The 21,314-nt window shown below is 38.2% G+C and overlaps 1 protein-coding gene across 3 annotated transcripts in view; it reads left to right on the top strand.

Moving 5' to 3' along the window:
* The window catches only part of LOC126272279 (uncharacterized), a 424,623-nt gene extending 408,263 nt beyond the window's left edge, over positions 1-16,360 (top strand). For 2 of the 3 annotated variants that reach the window (XM_049975031.1, XM_049975033.1), the window contains 2 exons: positions 3,164-3,307; positions 9,957-11,321. In XM_049975031.1, the coding sequence (XP_049830988.1) occupies positions 3,164-3,307; positions 9,957-10,037 (225 nt within the window). In that variant the 3' untranslated portion in view covers positions 10,038-11,321. Of the gene's footprint in view, positions 1-3,163; positions 3,308-9,956; positions 11,322-15,893 lie in introns of those variants that run through there. The other variant, XM_049975032.1, reaches the window with a different exon arrangement.
* The last annotated feature ends 4,954 nt before the right edge of the window (positions 16,361-21,314 follow it).

Raw genomic sequence — 21,314 nt, 5'->3', positions numbered from 1 at the left:
AGTGAGAAGAATTGTATGTTGTTGAAGAATTTGAGGAAGTGCTGAAACTTTAAAGTAGCAGAGGACCATGCAAAGCACAAGCAGAAATCCATACAACATTTACACAGATGAGGATGGCACAGATAAGTCACATCACATGTCAATAGGAAGAATACAGGACAAAGTCAAGTGAGACATTGAGTAAGAACTTAGAATCAAGGTAAAATGTAAAATCAGAGAATTTTTAGCATTGATCTTGTGGATTTTTCACCGGGGCTACAAATTTATGGTGTAGAATCATGAAAAGCATAAAATTGGAGAACATAAACTTGAAGTTCCAATGTATTATGTGTTTGGTTTTAAGATCTAGCAGCCAACCCAACAAAAACACAATGAATTTCTATTCTGGAAAAGCTTACACAGTTACAATGAACCTGTTCATAACTGGTGAAATTTACTCTTATTTTGAATACAAATAATAAAAGATCAGGTATGGTAAATGTGCTGTGAAGATAATGGAAAGATAAGTTTTTCTGAATTACTAACACTGTTTTTGTAGCGGCAGAAGCAATATATTATGTTCATATACCATCAGTAAAGAATAAGAAACACTCTTTTATGAAAAAAATAATTATAAAAATAAAATATTAAGCATTTTTATCAACAAAGCTTTATGGCAGTGGCAGCAGATGCACTCTTGAGTAAATTTGTCATAGCACATTCAATGACACAAATTGCTAATAAAAGAAGAAACTGTTGGAGTAGTTCAATAAAGGAATCTTTTTTTGCAGTTGATCTAAAGCACAAACATGAGATACTGGCTTAGACATTTGTGTGATGTGTGTTTCCCTCACAACAAGTTTTGTACCTTCTCAAAAATAAAAACTTTTGAGGTCTCTGTAAGGTGCTGGTGTGGGGTTTCACTTTAACTGCTAGTCACCCCAGCAATTAAAATAAAAATTTTGTAAAAGATGTATTGTACCTGAGACACTGGATCAGCAGTTCAATGGACTCTATAATATAAGGGTGGTAAAGGAGCCATTTAGCAGGCTTCTTCACAGTGAATAAATCAAGAAGACAGAATGAGTGATGTCACATTTACAAGCAAGCCGTCTCAAAAAATTATCTGGAGAATTCTGACAAAATAAAACCTTTTATACACAAACCCACATTTTCAATTAAATCTCACCTACAGTGGAAGGGAAATGGACTCATTATAGGTGCATTCAGAAACAGCCAAGAGAAAGTCAGACATTACTAACTGTTGGTATGGAAATTGTGGGAGGGTCATCAAGATATTCACACCCTCATACTTATTTCTGCAAGCCACCATATGGAACATGGTGGAGGGCATCTTAAACCACAACTAGTCATTTCTTTTCTTGTCCCAGCCAAAAATGGAGTGAAGGAAAAGTGACTGTTTGTATGCCTCCATATGAGCCCAGATTTCTCTTATCTTGTCTTCAAGGTCCAATGCAAAATGTACATTGGCACCAGTAGAATTGTTCTGCAAAATGTTCTGGACTCAGCTGCAAATGCCCCTTCTCTAAATTTTCTCAGTAGTGCTTCATGAAAAGTCTTCCCTCCACAGATTACAATTTGAATTCACAATGCATCTCCATAACATTCATATCTGGTAACAAATCTAACAGCACACCTCTGAGTTGCTTCAATGTCTTTTTTAAAGCTGACCTTTTGGCGATCCTATACACCTCAGTAGTGCTCATGAATGGTCGATATAGTGTTTTATATGTGATCTCCTTTATATATGAGCTACAATTTCCCGAAGTTTTCCCAATAATCCAGTTACCTTTCACCTTCCCTACTACCATCTTTGCATGTTCATTCCATTTCATATTGCTTTGCAACACTAAACCCAGATATTTAATAGACATTACCATGTCAAGCAGCACACCGTTACTACTGCATTCAAATATTATAGGTTTGTGTTTCCTAGTCATCATCATAATCTTACATTTTTCTACATTTAGAGGAAGTTACCATTCATCACACCAAATAAAAATTATGTCTAAGTCATCCTGTATCCTTCTACAATCACTCAATGACAATATGTCCCTGTATAGTACAGCATCAGCAGCAAACAGTTGCAGATTATTGCTCACTTTTTGCATGAACAATGTCTGACTGCCAAAAGAACATGCCATGCAAGCCTCTTATTTTGCTCAGGAGAGCAAGCAGTTAAACCACACTTTTGACAGTGAAATATAATGGGTGATGCACTGATTTGTGGTTCATAACAAGGAACTGTAATTGGTTGTAATGGGTTGTCACTAGTTGTTGACGTTGTAACAGTGGCATCCAGCGTAATGAATGTGACATGTTTAATTATCAATTCAGTTATATAAAGAATGAAAACTGCAGGCTGAAATATCAACTACAGTAGGAAAAGGGTAGATTGCTACTCACCATGAAGATGACCCATTGAGTTGCACACAGGCACAATGTAAAGACTGTTACAAGCTTTCAGCCAAAGCCTACTTCAGCAAACACTGAATCTGACGGTGGTAGAAGTCTGGTATGTATGAGGTGTGCTCCCTTGCGTGCATGAGTATGTGTTTTCTTGGCTGAAAACTATAATGTGTAACAGTCTTTTTGTTGTGCCTATCTGCAACTCAGGGCTTGAGTTATACAATGAGACTGGTATATTTCATTGTTCACATGAATTAAGTAAGTTTAAAAAAAAAATACAATAATAAAAACACATTGCAAAACAGAAGAGTCCACACTGAAAATGAAAATGAGGCTTCAGTCAGTCTAAAGTTAATAACAGAAATAAACATTTTACAAGCTTTTTTAACAAATAATTGAGAGATAAATAACTGATTCATAATGCTTTGTAATTTTATACACACTTGGAGCTGATTGTTGAAAAGAAATGTCCCGAATGCCAGAGATGAAGATTAGTAAGCTACTATTGTCAGTAGGTAATACAGACAAACAAAAGCTCATAACTATAGGTCAGCTTCCTACCATTTATTATTTATTAAATTATATTTTTATGTTGGTGTCAGAAATATACCAGTCTGCCAAAGTGTAAAGAAGTGATCTTCATAACTTAACCACATGTTACACAGAACGTCTCTGTTAGACAGATAAAATTTTCAAATACTTTTGTAGCCATAATTTCAAACTAATTTAATGCTTATGTGCACTTGTTTAATAGGAAATGCTTGAGCGTGGGGAAGCAATGAGCTGTCCCACTTGTGAAGTTGTTTTGATGAAGAAGTGGGGATGTGACTGGTTGAGATGTTCCATGTGCAAGACTGAGATCTGCTGGGTGACGAGAGGACCTCGCTGGGGTCCAGGGGTAAGAAACTATCTTGTACACACACACACACACACACACATTTGTCTTCTGTTGTCACCATGGTAACATGTTTCGTGGTCACATAAATGTTTCCTTCTCACAAAACTATGAAATTTTGTTTTATCACTGCTACATTTAATATAAATCTTAATTAAGACAGTAGTATGAAAAAAAATGTGATTTTGTTATGGGAGGGTCCAGCCAGAAATACATAGCTGAGGATATGAAAGTGGAGAGAAACAGTCTGATAATATGATCAGGGCAGGTAGGGAATGTCAAATCGAGCATAATATTCCATCTAACCTTGTGTCGGACATGCGCTGTTGTGGAAATGTGGCTGCAAAACAACAGCCAATAAGTGATGAGTGTACAGAAAGTTTGTGCGATAGGTGAACTTGTTTAGGTGTGTCTAGCATTCAGGTTTTGTCTGACCACGCTTCTACTGTGTTGCGTTTGGTTGTTATGATTCACCACACTTGTTGCTGAATATTGTACTGCACTGGAGTTATCATGAAGACATACAAAACTACATGCTAGCTGACATTCACACAGCTTATAGAGAAGCAGGATGCAGTCCTGTTGGTGTAAGAAGATGGTATGCTTAACATTTCCCCAACAGAAGTTTGCTATTAGGGTTGTGGAGCACTGCTTGAGATAAAAGTGAATGTTTGCACCTTACGCAGCCAAATCAAGATGGCAAAGAACATAGGGGTCTGGAATTTGATGAAGAAGTGCTCCAGCATTTCAGAACAATGCCTTAAATCAGTATCAGAGCAACAGCACAGGAAACTCAGTGTCACTCACTGGCATGTTGGAATCTCACAAAGGACAATGGTTTACATCCTTACCATGCACAAAAGACCCAAGTTTTGAAAGTAAAAGGTTATCCAAGGCAGGCAAAATTTTGTGCAACATGAATTATCCCCACTTTATCCTGCTTAAGGATGAGGCTATTTTTCATCAGGGTAGCAGTATGTAACACATCCAAAACCATCATCAGTAGGCATGTGAAAATCCCCCTGTAACAACTTGACTGGATATGTGATTCTATCCCCTCTGCCCCTCAAATTAAATGGACACCATTATTTGCAGTGTTTGCTACTTTTCACTCCCGCAGTCAGGCAATATTTGAATGAAGTGTTCGGATGCAGGTGGGTCATGTGTGGTAGCTGCTCCGAGTGGCCTCCCAGACAATCTTCTCTAACACTACTGAACTTCTCGTTGTGTGGGGCTTCGTGAAGGACTCCACCTACCAGTCATCTGTTTCACTCATGTAGAGATGGTCACTAGGATTTCTGAAGCTGCAACAATCATTTGCAACATGCCAGGAACTTGAGACAGAGCACCAATCATTTCTCATTTCAAGAGAGCAGCTGCACTCAGATAGAGTAATGGTGGTGACGAGCTGGAGGGCCCTGTAGAAACACTGCTGACAATAAATGAGGCTTTTAATCAATCTCTGTACATGCTTCATCATGATTTGGCAAGGAAAAACATGCTTCACTCTGTTGACCATGGCAGCTTCCATCCTGGTTCGAGGATGGTGTGTAGGCTACAGTTGCGACATCAGCGGTGCACTACTGCTCCATCAGTGTTAGTGCCAGAGACAGCCCCTTGGCTCTGCATGTGGCCACCATGTCAGCATGCGGAGGCTGCTGTGAACAGGATTCAACCCCCATACTCCTGGTAGGAGTCGGACGTCGACTGGCACTATGGCATTAAGTTCCAGGGAGGAACTCAGTGCCAGTGGCCACAGGTGCAGATGGCAGGTTGGTGGAGCTGTCGCACCAAGTCCCTCGAGAAATATAGTGCTGGTGGCAGCATGTGCAGCCCAGCTATGAACACATAGTTGCTGGTGACGAGGCCTAGTTGCCTTTCTGTCCAGTATGGCCCTGGCATTGTGGTGGTGCTGCTGCTGGACTCTGCTGACAAGAAGTGCTGCTGCCTCAAAATTCACACACATTTATATTGCTCCAAGGTGTACTTGTTTCGCTAAAACCTGGCACCTAATCACATTGCCCATAATAAGAGACTTGCTGTGGTGTGGAAACATCGACCACCTGCTAGTCATTACTACTGAGCAGTGCAGTTTTCTTCTGACCTCAGCTAACCCTGTATTGCAATCTCCTTACGTGTATGTTATTCTGATCCACCTATTGTCACACTGTGGCTACTGGCCTCTGGCTGCTAAAGCAATACTTTTTGCTAATGGTACTGAAATGTTAATAGATAAAATTGTTTGTGAGTTTTCTGGATCACAGATCTATTTGGAAGTAGAAGTGAAAGTACGGACATGTGGAAATAAACCATGCACCCATGATCAATTGAAATAGAACTGCACCCAAATGACAAGAGACTGTGATCACATGGTAATGACTCCATGAGACACTTAAAGCATTGTGGGTACAACCTGATTCATTACTGCTTATCCAATGCTTACAGTTCAATGAAATTTGGTCAGAACTGGGTCCAAGCTTAGACATCCCACACTATGACATACCAGAACACAATTATTAGAATGTTCCTCTGACAATTCTGACACAGTTTAGGAGCAGTGGCATAGTGCATATTCTTGCAATTGAGAGATTCATACCTCATAAATTGGTAAGAGATGGAACGGATCCCCCGTGGTACACAAAAAAGGTCCGAACGCTGTTGCAGAGGCAACGGAAAAAGCATGCGAAGTTCAGAAGAATGCGAAATCCCAAAGATGGGCTAAAATTTACAGACGCGCGAAATTTGGCACGGACTTCGATGCGAGATGCCTTTAATAGGTTCCACAACGAAACATTGTCTCGAAATTTGGTAGAAAATCCGAAGAAATTCTGGTCATATGTAAAGTACACAAGCGGCAAGACGCAGTCAATACCTTCGCTGCGCAGTGCCGATGGTACTGTTACCGATGACTGTGCCGCTAAAGCGGAGTTATTGAACACAGTTTTCCGAAATTCCTTCACCAGGGAAGACGAATGGAATATTCCAGAATTTGAAACACGAACAGCTGCTAGCATGAGTTTCTTAGAAGTAGATACCTTAGGGGTTGCGAAGCAACTCAAATCGCTTGATACGGGCAAGTCTTCAGGTCCAGATTGTATACCGATTAGGTTCCTTTCAGATTACGCTGATACTATAGCTCCCTACTTAGCACTTATATACAACCGCTCGCTCACCGATAGATCTGTACCTACAGATTGGAAAATTGCGCAGGTCGCACCAGTGTTTAAGAAGGGCAGTAGGAGTAATCCATTTAACTACAGACCTATATCACTGACGTCGGTTTGCAGTAGGGTTTTGGAGCATATACTGTATTCAAACATTATGAATCACCTTGACGGGAACGATCTATTGACACGTAATCAGCATGGCTTCAGAAAACATCGCTCTTGTGCAACGCAGCTAGCTCTTTATTCGCACGAAGTAATGGCCGCTATCGACAGGGGATCTCAAGTTGATTCTGTATTTCTAGATTTTCGGAAAGCTTTTGACACCGTTCCTCACAAGCGACTTCTAATCAAGCTGTGGAGCTATGGGGTATCATCTCAGTTGTGCGACTGGATTCGTGATTTCCTGTCAGGAAGGTCGCAGTTTGTAGTAATAGACGGCAAATCATCGAGTAAAACTGAAGTGATATCATGTGTTCCCCAGGGAAGCGTCCTGGGACCTCTGCTGTTCCTGATCTATATAAATGACCTGGGTGACAATCTGAGCAGTTCTCTTAGATTGTTCGCAGATGATGCTGTAATTTACCGTCTAGTAAGGTCATCCGAAGACCAGTATCAGTTGCAAAGCGATTTAGAAAAGATTACTGTATGGTGTGGCAGGTGGCAGTTGACGCTAAATAACGAAAAGTGTGAGATGATCCACATGAGTTTCAAAAGAAATCTGTTGGAATTCGATTACTCGATAAATAGTACAATTCTCAAGGCTGTCAATTCAATTAAGTACCTGGGTGTTAAAATTACGAACAACTTCAGTTGGAAGGACCACATAGATAATATTGTGGGGAAGGCAAGCCAAAGGTTGTGTTTCATTGGCATGACACTTAGAAGATGCAACAAGTCCACTAAAGAGACAGCTTACACTACACTCGTTCGTCCTCTGTTAGAATATTGCTGCGCGGTGTGGGATCCTTACCAGGTGGGATTGACGGAGGACATCGAAAGGGTGCAAAAAAGGGCAGCTCGTTTTGTATTATCACGTAATAGGGGAGAGAGTGTGGCAGATATGATACACGAGTTGGGATGGAAGTCATTACAGCAAAGACGTTTTTCGTCGCGGCGAGCCCTTTTTACGAAATTTCAGTCACCAACTTTCTCTTCCGAATGCGAAAATATTTTGTTGAGCCCAACCTACATAGGTAGGAATGATCATCAAAATAAAATAAGAGAAATCAGAGCTCGAACAGAAAGGTTTAGGTGTTTGTTTTTCCCGCGCGTTGTTTGGGAGTGGAATAGTAGAGAGATAGTATGATTGTGGTTCGATGAACCCTCTGCCAAGCACTTAAATGTGAATTGCAGAGTAGTCATGTAGATGTAGATGTAGATGTGGAAGATACAGGTAGCCTGACTGCTATAGATGAACAAAATAGATGTACAACATCATTTTCCAGCAAGATGCAATGATAAATTTAACAGAAGTCATATTTCCCTCTGTGCTAGCATTTCCCACACAAGAATTCCTTCAAAACCTGCCTTAATGGTACCCTGTCCGCTAAGTGGCATGCATTGCTTAATGAATTTCCAAATTATTCAACTAATTTCCAACTACAGCATGACACAATTTATGTCAGCCATTCCCCTTTCAACGATAATAAGGTGCAACCGTCCAAGTCCATGTCCACATAGCAGCAGATTGTAACTGTAAGTGTTAACTACATAGGTGGCAAGATGATTTCCGAATACCGTAACTCAAAAATACACTCACACTGCACTTAACAATTGGTAACTGTTAATAGTATGTGTGACAGTACAGTTTATAAGTACTGGCTGGTATTGTTGGTAAACACATTTACATACAAGAAGCACAGTTCAGTTTCATAATGTTACTGAAGTTCCTTATTGATACAGTCACAAATATTTTGATAATAATTTATGTTTGTGTGTACATAAATATTGTAACAACACTTTCCATTTGTTACTGAATATAGTACACTTCTATAAAAATACTTTTATCTGATTCTCCATAGTATTTAAGCCACATTGCAACGAATTATTAGCAGAAACTTTACTATGTTCCATATAATGCAATTTATATCACTGTACAGCTGCTTACATCGATGACATGCTGACTGCTGTGCTAATAACAATGACATTCTGTTGACAATGTCTCAAATCAAATTGTAGGTTCCAACATGCTGCTTAAATGTTCATCTATTGAATGAGATGGGATGACAGTATGCTCACAGGGTGATTTCTGTACTCCAAATTAAGACGGTCATTCTGACTCATAAGGCTCCTCTGTGTTTTTTATAGTCCAGCATTGTGATTGTTTTGTTGCACGGTGGACAGGCTATCTATTATTAGTTATTACAACAAGAAAAGTTCAGTGCCTGCATGATCTCTAAGATAGCCATGATTAATTCACCTTAATATCAGGCATCTTGCCCATCCTGAATTCATCTGTCACATTTATAACTACTTCAGCATCTGACAAATCAGTTCTCTCTTTCCAATACAGCCTCAATCTCTCAAGACCCTGGGTACTCTGGTAGAATGGTGCTGCTACAATGTATATCTGGTAGGAACCGTGCGAACACTTATGGAGAAGAGTACATGGTTACACACACCTAAGATTATAAATAAATACAAAGACGCCTTGAGATCTCCCCATAGAAAATATACCGACACCTCTCCTATGTAACTTAATTCAGCAGTGTTTACTTCACATGGTGAGTTGCGTATGGTTTTATGTAAACTCAAGAACTTGCTTGTTCTTTGTTTGTTGGCACCATATTATAGTAGTGATCTATCAGTATAAAAAGTATTTTTAACATTCCATTCAGGGGTCATATGTATCTAATGACAGAGCTCTGAAAAAATTGCAGTGGTCAGTGTTTGATTAAAAAGTGGCATCAGACCAAAACATAATGCCCAAAAGAAATAAATTGTGTAAAATTTGACTCGGTTTATCTTTAGCTCTTCACTGGAGTTGGTCACAACAAACAAAAATCTACAGGGATAAATATAGAATGATTTAACATGAAACATTATTATTGACCTAGCTGTGGAGAGGAAAATATCAGCTTCTTTCAAGGGTATTGAAGACTGAAGTCTTGTTCATTAGCATGGATTGCTGCTGAGGGGGATTACTTGAATAAATAGAAAAGGAGAGCTGTTCGATCTCCCATGGGTTCATGGTTCATTTAGCTTGTGCAATAGCAGCATAGAATGTCATCGAACTTACATGGTAACAGTACGAGAAAATTGTTCCGTATTATATAAAAAGGATTCTTTTTAAATTTCAACAGTGCATAGTCCTAGGTGAGTAAAGAAATTGATGGACAGGGAGAGGGGGAATAAATGGGTTTCACACAATGATTCTATCATCCTTTAGAAGGTAGCATACTGAACTTGTAATATTTGTGAAGTAAATGCGAAAATTGTGTAATGTATCCTAACTTTCCTACTTATTTCTTTTTCTTCATTTTTAGGGAAAAGGAGACACAAGTGGTGGATGCCAGTGTGGTGTAAATGGAATAAAGTGTCATCCAAAGTGTAACTACTGCCACTAAATGGCAGTCTACATCTTGCTAATGTATGGCAAGGTATGGAAGTTCCAAGGGCTGATATCAGATTAGCCATTATCAAAATGCTGTTTCACCACTAAATAATTTCCACATATGAGTAGTTAACCAAATCATACAAAAATTTAATTTCTATATGAATGTCAATTGAGGCATTCTAGTGAAAGCTACAAGAGTTAAAATGGAATCGTTTCAGTGGTGCAAGAGGTAAATGATAAAGGTTGGAATAGGCATAACAGTGAACTGGCTTTATGCTGTATGAATGTAAGTCAGTCATGCTGAAATTATTTTCCCTCTTCCAATAATTACTTTTTGTTTTCATATAGATGATTTTTATGTATTTTTTTTTTTTTTTTTTTTTTTTTTTTTTTTTTTTTTTGGGGGGGGGGGTATAGCATCAAGGTGCATTTCTGTGGTGTTTGTTGTATGACACTGAATTTTTACATTTTAAGTGAGTGTACATTTCCAACTGTAGATAACTATTCATTACATTATTGCTGGTAACAGTAAACATTATGTTTACAATTACGAGCTTGACGCCTCTGTCTGCTTGCAACAAACAGTATTCACTACAAAATGGAATTGTTCTGAATAATAGTCTATTTTGCGATTAGTAATTTCAAATAAGCAGAACAAGATGAAGTCATGAATGAAAATATATAATCCTTATAAACTTTGCGTGTGGTGTGTTACTAGTTGAGATGTGTGTACCTGTGTACATTGCACTTGATACATCTGCTCAAAATGCTATTGGTACACTCAATTGCAAGTGGAACTGATCGAGTTTGGCTGTTGAGACATTTTGCATTTTTTCTCTTGAATGTAAAGACTGAATGCTTGTGAGACAATGTAGTCTTATCTTTCTTGTATAAAAATGATCAACTGTATAGTTAATGACAACCTTCAGTGTTTCACTGTGAACAAGTGATAAATGTGGACTGTAATTATTACATTGCAACATTAGTAAATAGAATTTTTTTAAATGGAAGAATTGTGTCTGTGATAATACCCTAAGCTGTGTTTTGTGTGAAATTAGGTAATTAAGGTTCTTTTATACAATTTTTATTGTGAGTACCACGTTGACTCTTAAACAGATAATTTATGTGTGTTGAGAGAACAGGAGGTTATCTTGATCACTTGTGAATGTTAACCTATGAACTAAATAATGTCCACTGCCTGTTTCTTATATCTTTTTATAAATATATATTTAATGTGGTACAGATATGGCCCTTCATAATTATGTAAATAAAATGAAAACCATATTTTATGATACATCGCCTCATGAATAATCACAATATTAAAATGGCATAAAAGTGATTTTTGGATTGGCATCACCCCACAGTGCACGATAGACAAGGGAAAATGGGAAACACAGTACCTCAAGTGAAGGGACAAGTGGTAAGTAATAAAGAGACAGGAAGTAGAGTAGACAATGCTTAACACATCAAAAGACTAACTAGATCTTAATAGACTTACACACTTTGTTTCCTAGAAGATATTTGTAGGCATGATGGCTAGAAATGGGGTAGCCCCTACTGAAGTCCATAGAAGAGTGGCTTTATGCAACAGAGAAATCAGGGATAGAAAATATGCAGTGTTACTAAAATTAATTGGATGAAACTAAAAATCTGAATGATTGAAAGTGAATGAATGTTAGTGTATATATGCATAGGTAAATGGAGACAAGAAATAACTCAAACAGAGAAAAAAAGGTGGTAAAATGGCAAACATGAAGATGAATCGTAAAATTAAGTAAGAGACATATATAGAAAATTGTGATGATATGATGATGATTGATTGGTTGGGAAGGAGAAATTGTATGAGAACAATAAATACAATCAGACACCATGAAATAAGTAAAAATTAAACAATGGAAACTCCATGTAGGAATATCAAAAATGTAAGAAAAAACATATTGCTACTTACCATAAAAATGACACATTAAGTTGCAGACTGGCACAATTTTAAAAGACACTTACATAAAGCTTTCTGCCACAGCTTTCATCACCAAAAGAGAAACACATGCCATTCATGCACACAATCAAGCACACCTCGTGCACACGACTGCCAGCTTCAGCATCCTGCACCAGAATGCCTGTCTGCAGCTTAACGTGGCTTCTTTACAGTAAGTAACAATCTGTTTTTTCCTACATTGCCGATATTCCTACCGAGAGTTTCCACTGTTTGATTTTGCGAAATGACTTTTCTTCTACCCTACAACCCTGTGATGTTTTCCTTTGTTTTCCTTCTCTACTGCATTACTCTTCTCAGTGTCTGTTCTTTCTCTCCTTTCCTGTGCTATTCACTTCATTCCGAACCGCATCGACTTCCAAGCCATTCTGTATCAACTATTGTCCGCACACAACATGGACTTCATGACCATGTGGATTGTTGATGGAGCACCTGATGCTCCAGATTCTTTCCTCTGATAGTTATATTTATTCCTACTGATCCCACTGACGTACTTATAGTTTTATTTTCCCACCTACCCATGCCACACCAACTTTTAATCCTTGACCTAACCCATCCCCTCCCTCTCTCTTCACTTATCGCAACTCTGGTACCGCGCACTGTGGAATTTAAATCAGCACCAGGCGTCATGGATGTCGAAGACCCCTAGAGGTCTCTGCACCAGCGTGCCATAAGCCATGGCGGCACGTGCCTCCTCCCACATTTAGTGTGAGGGTTCCATAGTGGAACAAGTGGTCCCAGCAGCCAATAGCGGTGCCCCCGGTCATGTATTTAAGCACCTGCCTCTCGCTCAGCCAGTTGAGTCTAATCGTTGCATGCATCTTGACGTATCGCCTTGACAACAGACAGTGTATTTACCGTTCTTTGTTTTCATTACTAGTGAACGTCTTGGATTCATTTGGTTGTCTCTGTCACCCTGTTGCTTCTTGCGTGTTGTCGTCGTAAGGTCTCTCTTGATCATCCATTGTCATTTCATGTCCGTCCACTCTGTTCATTTGCTTGTTCGTGGGCCGCTCTTCGTTTGGTCCTGCCGCGCGTTCTCGGCCCCCCTTCAACCATTCCGGTCGTGCTTACAACAGCAAAAAACACACACACACATATTTTTGTATGGTTTCACACAGTTTCACATATTTTTGTGTATTTTTACACATCTGTGTGTATTTTTGCGTATCAGTGTTTGTTTCTCTGCACCATTCCCATTTGATTTACACCATTCCTGCCACATTGGACCCCTGCTCCATCTTTAGGCATTCTTGCCTGTGATGCTGGAGATTGCAGTCATGTATGCATGATATGTGCTTGCTTATGTTTATGAATGTTGTGTGTTTCTCTTTTGCTGATGAAGGCTGCGGCAGAAAGCTTTATGTAAGTGTCTTTTAATTGTGCCTGTCTGCAACTTAATGTGTAATAAGTGAGAATTACATAGGCAGGAATGACACTGACATGAATGTCATCAAAAATGTGCCTTCCCCCTCTTCCCCCACACATGCATATTAATTTGCGTTTGTGTTACTAATACAATCACACGATACAAAATAAGAGAATGCCTTATAGAAGATCACGCATCTAAAGCATTTTCCTGGTTGTGACATAAGTGAACTGTTTAAAAAACATTTTGCACCTCATCCATATCTGTGAGCATGTAGGGGCTTAGATCCAAGGGGAGCAGGGACTGAAGGTACAAAATCTTGTGAAACTAAAATGTGTATTTACTGTGAAATGGAAACAAAACAATAACTAAATACCTGTGCAATCCAAACCTGCTGGTAAGTAATGTTCAATTTCATGTGCACTGTAACATGGTTGGATCCTCCTTGGTTTCATGTTCAAAAGGTGGTTGAGAAGTTACTGTCCCACTTGTCAGTGGCTGCACTTCTGAGGTCATCTAGTGTGTGGGAAGGGTTTCTTAGATAATGCACTGCAAATTCTAACTGGTCCCCGAGCAGGCTCAGTTGGTTTCATATGAGCAGATAGAACAGTTCATTCTGTTCAGTTGATTCCTGCCTACTGGAGAAAGATATATGTGTATGCTCATGTATTATCATATTGAAAGATGAACCCCCCCCCCCCATGGAACTGTTGATCATGTGGTCAGACAGTAGGTTGGAGGGTCCTGCCCCAATGTTGCACAGTCCTCAAATCATCACCTGTAATCACAAGATGCATCCAGAATCGATACACAATACTGGCACAAAACATGACTGACTCACCTTCTTGCTGAACCTGTAGAACTGCATGCCTGAGACATCAGGTATCAGACAAATCCTGCACTTGCCCCTGAAGAGAACTCTACTTTGCTGCGCCGTGTTCCACCTCAAATGTTATCTTGCACAACTTCATCAGACATGATAGTCCTGAGAATTTGACACTCTTTTTGGTATTGGACACCTATAAACCAAATTGATTGGGTGGAGATGGTTGCATACTGAAACAACACAGCCCTCCAGTTGCCCCTAATAGGCAGTACACTGTTCCATTGCGTTCTCCTTGAGGTATCTTCTGTATAAGTCATAATTTGCATGTAGGGGTTATCAGCTTGATGCATGCGAGCAGCTACTATGTGAGGGAAATCAGTTTCATTGTTGTGTGTATCACAGTAGTGATTGAATGTTCAAATGACATCACTGTGGTGTAAGCCAATTTGGCAAGCAACTTCGCATACTGATGATCCTTCTTGCCCTAAGGGAACAATGTGCACATGGTCCATGTGTTTGAAGTGATCACATTTGGGGCATATTGTTGGACTGAACAGTGCAAGCAAACTGCATTATTCCATTCATGACTTGAGACACAGCATGGTTTTCTGCACTGCACTTGAGAATGCAGGTTTCATTTTACCTCCATAAAACCTTCTGTGGTCAAAAGGGCATTTTTTTTAATGGTTTTAGGGCGCAAAACTGCTACGTTCATTAGCACCCAAAAGGGCGTTATGAAATGGGTTTCCAATTACAGAAAGGAGACATACAAACCATGCAGAACATGTAGATTATACCAGACTTTTATTAAGGGGAGGTTCTGGTTCAAGACTGGTGAGAAAACGGATATTTTTACATAATTTGCATCTCTGGATTATATAGATTATGTCTGCAAATGAAGTTTTTGATTGTGAAAGTCAGAGTGTGTTAAAAGGAGCCGAGCCACTACTAAAATATAAGCAGCTAAATGAATATTTGACCAGTGTGCAAATTTCTGTTCGATGAAGATATGCTTAAAAGAACACTGGCACAAATGTGCAAAATGACAAGTGTCAATATCCAAACTGACAATGAGAGCTTCAGTGCATGCATTTAGTAGCAAAACATCTTCATTGTGGGACAAAAACTACTGAAACAGCAGCATATATAGCTGCAGGTATATCCAACACAGATTATTCATATATACTAAAGACCACAGATATGTTGGGAATTGTCATAGGGATGGAACAGCAAAAGTTTCCAGACTGTCTCATTTTGTTAAAAGAACCCGGATTGAAAAAAATATAGCACCAAATTCAGAAACAGAGCATTTTTGAGGAAGAAGAAGGATGTCTTTATGGTCCTGAGATCACAGACAAACTGTAAGTTTTGGAACAACATGTTTTTTTATCACTCTAAACTTTAAAACACCTTTTTCTGCAAACAACATTTTTCAGCAAGCAAAGTGCTCTAGAACCTCAATAGATTAACTGATACATTTGATTTTTTTTTTTTTTTTTTTTTTAATGAAATGAAAGATAGTTACATTATTGGGGCTATACTGAGATCTTTTTTTCTTTATTCAAATTTTAAATATTTTTTTTAAACATGAAGGCATTTTTCAAAACCTCTTTGATTCCCCCCCCCCCCCCTCCTAACTCATTCTAATTTAATAATTTTTCATTTTTATGGGTTCCAGAAATAGTCGGGAGACTGTACAACACTTCGAGCAAACCAGAATGTGCCCCAGGGCACATACTTTGACAAGTGATGCAGCCACAATTTTCAATTTATTATGAGATTTTAAAAAAAATTCATACAGAAATGTATGTATAATAAAATGGTAAAACCTGCATTTCAATAAAAAAAAAATCCTTCTGCGAGAAAAAGTACTAAACTTGACCCACTTTTTGTGCCCCTCTACTAAATCTCTCCTGTTGTAAAAGCTGTATTAATTTTTTTATCTCAAAAAATATTTCCTTGACATGTTTCTTTTAAAGTTCTGGAAACTTATGGCAATACTTGGTCTTGATGCTTCACTCAGCTGGATCATTTCCAACTCTTGTCTTAATAAATGTGTGTAAACTGTGGGAAAAAACTTCAATTTTCTGGCACTGCAAAGAATCTGCATTAAAAAACTTGTTACTCAAATCAAAAGTGGTTAAAATTCTCTAATTTTATTAAAGATAATCTGTTCAATCGCATTACTGATAAATTATAAGATTTGATTGATTCCTATTACAGTCCTTGTATAATTTCTTGTCTGATGGTTCTGCCTCACTAATGAATCCATTGGCCATTGATTCACAAGATTAATTAGGATGGCCAAGGCCACGTAATAGGAAATAAGTATTATAAATAATTTTTCTGTTTTTGTAAAACCACATGAGACAATCGTGATTGACAGACCTAACATTTATAATGTTTTGAAAGAATACTGTAATCCAGATAATGTGCTTTGGCTTCAGAAGGGGACACAGAGTAATGCTTTCACAGACACTGTGTACAGAAATAACAAATTTATGACTTGAATTCTCTTTTTGTGGTCATGATTCAAATTATTCACAGAAACATTTTCAAGCAATAAATAGCTTCTGTCATACACCTTGCATGTAAGATACCATGATATGATATGATGGATCAATAAGCGAGGTAAAGCTAATTCTAAAACATAGATATAACCCTCTCTAGACTGCTGTTCTCTCAAACTATTTCAAACAAAACTGAGGATTCACGACATTTGACTTCATCTTAGTGAATTACCCTGCTGAATCTCACTTTGTAATTCATTAACATCAGTGCCAGAGCGAAGTATTGAAATCCTTTTCAAGGTCGGTATAGTCAGTTCTGCATTTTTATAGCTCTTCTTTTTTTTCAGAAATGATTCTTGAGAATGATTTCATAAATTTGACATGTGCAAGGTAAATACAGGCGATCTTTTTCCAAAAACATTTCAGTCAAAACATATGCACCTTAAGTGCTCATGTTTTATGGTTTAAAGCTGATGTTACTACATTTTTACCTGGCCTTTTCTTTAGAAAATTAATTGATCAAAATATTACTAAAAGGTCTAGCACTGAATAAGTAGGGAATTTTGGATTCTTTTATTTTCAATTTCATTTATATGTAGTATTTATTAAGTAAAGAAATGTGTAACTTCCTGCACTGTTTAATTTCATATTACCTTGATTCTTGCCTCTTCAACGCTGCCTTTTTTTTTTTTCCTTAGAAGCTCTCTAAAATAACTGAGGGTCGATCCCTTGCTTACACCGGTTATTTGTCATATCCCCCTCCCCCCAGTATAAACTGTGAAATGAATACACTATCAGTTAAGAAAATTTAAGTAATCAATATGCCTACATTAGGTTATGAAAAAAATGGAGAAGTAATATTTTTTATGTTGATGTTTTTTGTAGTTTCTACTGGTTGTGAAGGCCCAGGGGCACACACTCTGTATACTGTTTACATTCACAACATCCTTAAAAATTAGCAATCAAATAATTATCCAGAAACTAAATTAGAGAAACACTAATAAACTGCATTACTATTTGCTGGTTAACAGTACACTGGCTAAACCAAGTAGGTGTAGAATAAAACTTTAAAATTTCATTACTGAGGATGAAAATAGTAATTAACTACAAGGTAATTGAAGCGGTGTCTCATTTTTCAATATCTGAGCTGAGTTACGAGTTATGATAACAATATAGATGAAAAGTTGTACAAGTTTCAAGCAGTTTATGGAACAGTAAAAGAAATAGCTAATTACAAATACCTGAAAAGAAACAAAAATTAAAATTCATGTTACTATGGCAATACTCCCTGCTGCATGGAAACAAGAGCTGGATGAATAAAAACCAAGATGACAGCAAAATAAAAGCAGCAGGGAGTAGATTCTTGAAGGGAGTGAAGAGTTGCTCAAGAAGAGAGTTACTAAAGTATGAAGACGTTCAAAATAAATTGAATGTGCATTCTATTAAGAGAGAAATAACTAAATGTTAGAATACATGGGAACACTACGTGAACTGAGTGAAAGATGACAGACTACCCAAGAAAATCCTACAACCCAAAGAACAAGGTGGGAAATGGTCAACCCAGGAAGTGTTGGACATAGACTTTGCGAAGACTGAACAGGCAAATGCCTAATCCCTACACATAAAATGACGATGTTGACAGCAACTCTGTTTTTCTGTTATAACAGACAGTGAAATGAAAATGAGTCAGATGGGGAAAAGTAAGTGAACTGTTCATTATTTCAAAAGTAATTGCCATAACTGTTAATACATTTAACCCACTGAGAGACCAGATGGTGAATGCCTTCATGGATAAGAAAAGTAACTGTGGTTGCCTATGGAACCTTGATTGTACTCAGGTAAGCACCTCCTTGTCCACAGCTAATCAATGACCACAAATGCTTTCTTTAGGGTTCGAAAAGAATGTAAATTACATGGGGAGAGACCGGTACTGAATGGAGGATGTATAAGGGCTTCCCACTGAAATTTCTGCAGCATACTTTAAATAACATTCCTGCAGATTTGCTATGGCCACAGAGGTGCACACCTGGATACAAATCATAAACATTTTTCCATGAAGGATAAATGAATTAACAGTAATGGGTATCATTCTTTAAATAATAAAGAGTTTACTAATCGACACTTCTTTTCCATCAGTCTTGTTATCATTTGATTGTCCCTTATATTTGTAAAAACTGAAATTTGAAGCGCTGTGTTTCAAATCTTTACCATTAACACATATCTCAGAAAAGTGAGTGTAACTAGTTGCTTCTAAAAGCTGTTTAAACAATTCCCTATGATTTGCAACATTTAAGAACTGACTTTTGAAGTCATGGTATATAACAATTTGAAACTATTTATTTCTTTCGGTGACAGTTCCACATATTAAGACTGATAGATGGTTTAAGGAGCCCCTGCATAGATTTATTAAATGTGTCTCATTTGCAATAGAAACAAGTGCTTTACATTTATTGTACACACTTATGATTTTAACAAAAACAATATCTCCTACATAGAAAAGTACATTACTATAATTTTAAGTTTTATTTTTTATTTGCAACTTAATTACTGGGCCTCTAGGAGTCTAAAAACATGCTTGTTATCACGCGTTTCAACAGAATTCAGTGTCGGGTATTTTACACTGAAGTCTTCAAACAACATAGTAAATCTTATTTTTAGGTTGTTTTATGAGACTCACACCTGCAGAATTGACACATGGTATCTAGCACACGTATGTCTATAGACACTCAATCTCTTCTCTAGTGGATCCAGCTGACATAGGCATACAAAAATCTTTAACAAAGAAAGTTCAAATGTTCTTGATAGTCACTGTAAGGCCATGAAATGCTTACTGAAAGCATGGAACTCATAACTGTAACCTAGGGATCAGGCCTTGGTGGAGCATCGGCTCAATCACATAACTTGTCTCAGACTCTTATGGATCTTAGTTTATGACACATCTCAGCACAGTTTTGTACACATATTGCTGCTTATCTGGACGTTAGATATTTGCTTTAGTGTATTATTGGAAGTGGCCTAAATCCTTGGCCACCTTTGAGGAGGAGGAGGAGGAGGGGGGGGGGGTGTTACAGACAGACGGTCATACAAAATATTTTTTAACATGTTTTCTGGAAACTGTCTTTAGCAGATAGCTCAGCAGCCAACACATAATGAAAATGTCTTAGAACTTGTAGCTACAAAGCAGCCAGACTTTATTGACAATGTCGGTATAGAAACTGGGATTAGTGATCATGACGTCATTACAGCAACTATGGTTACGAAACATCCCCCAGGCTGTGGCTAAGCCATGTCTCCGCAGTATCCTTTCTTTCAGGAGTGCTAGTTCTGCAAGTTTCGCAGAAGAGCTTCTGTAAAGTTTGGAAGGTAGGAGACGGATACTGGCAGAAGTAAAGCGGTGAGTACCGGACGTGAGTCGTGCTTCGGTAGCTCAGTTGGTAGAGCACTTGCCCGCGAAAGGCAAAGGTCCCGAGTTCGAGTCTCGGTCGGGCACACAGTTTTAATCTGCCAGGAAGTTTCATATCAGCGCACACTCCGCTGCAGAGTGAAAAATCTCATTATGGTTACGAAAGTTAATAAATCAGTCAAGAAGGCTAGGAGAGTATTTCTGCTAGATAGAGCAGATAAGCAGTTGTTAGCATCTCACTTAGACAGTGAACTGACACCACTTAGTTCTAGTAAGATGGATGTAGAGGAATTATGGCCAAAGTTGCAGCAGATTGTAAATCACAGTGTGAAAAGTTATGTGCCTTGTAAGAGGATAAAGGGTGGAATGTATCCACCATGGTTTAATAGTAAAATGTGGAAGATGCAGAGGTTTTTGCACTCAAAAGAGAAGGCACAAATGATGACAAGCAGAAGTTAGTACAGATTCAAGCATCTGTGAAAAGATTTGTGCGCAAAGATACAACTACCACCCCCATCACACCTTAGCAAAAGATGTGGCAGAGATTCCGAGAATATTTTGGTCCTATGAAAGTCACTAAGGGGATCTAAGGCTTCCATTCAATCCCTTATTGACCAGTCTGATGTGGCAGTTCAAGATAGCAAAATAAAAACACAATTTTAAATTTCACACTCACGAAATCATGCAAACATACTGTTATTTAACCATTGGCCAGACTCCCATATAAATGACACAGTAATAAGCATCCCTGGTGTGGAGAAACACCTGAAAGATTTGAAAGCAAATCAATCACCAGATCAAGATGGAATTCCAGTTTGGTTTTACAAAGAGCGCTCTTCACCATTGGCTCCTTGCCTAGCCTGCGTTTATCATCAATCTCTGACCCAGCACAGGTCCCAAGTGACTGGGAAAAAGCACAGTGGACTCCAGTATATAAGAAGGGTAAAAGAACCAACCCGCAAAATTACAGACAAATATCCCGAACTTCGATTTGCTGCAGAATCCTTGAACATATTCACAGTTTAAATGTATGAAACCCTCTTGAGACTCAGAAGCTTATGTCCACAAATCAGCACGATTTTAGAAAGATTGTGCATGTGAAACCTAGCCTGCCCTTTTCTCACATGATATACTGTGAACTATGCATGAAGGGCAACAGGCAGATTCCATATTTCTAGAGTTCCAG

Source organism: Schistocerca gregaria, chromosome 5 (genome assembly GCF_023897955.1).
Source record: "Schistocerca gregaria isolate iqSchGreg1 chromosome 5, iqSchGreg1.2, whole genome shotgun sequence".
In the NCBI taxonomy this organism is placed as follows: domain Eukaryota; kingdom Metazoa; phylum Arthropoda; class Insecta; order Orthoptera; family Acrididae; genus Schistocerca; species Schistocerca gregaria.
The sequence above is the reverse complement of the archived record's forward strand: the minus strand, read 5'-3'. Positions and strand labels throughout refer to the sequence as shown.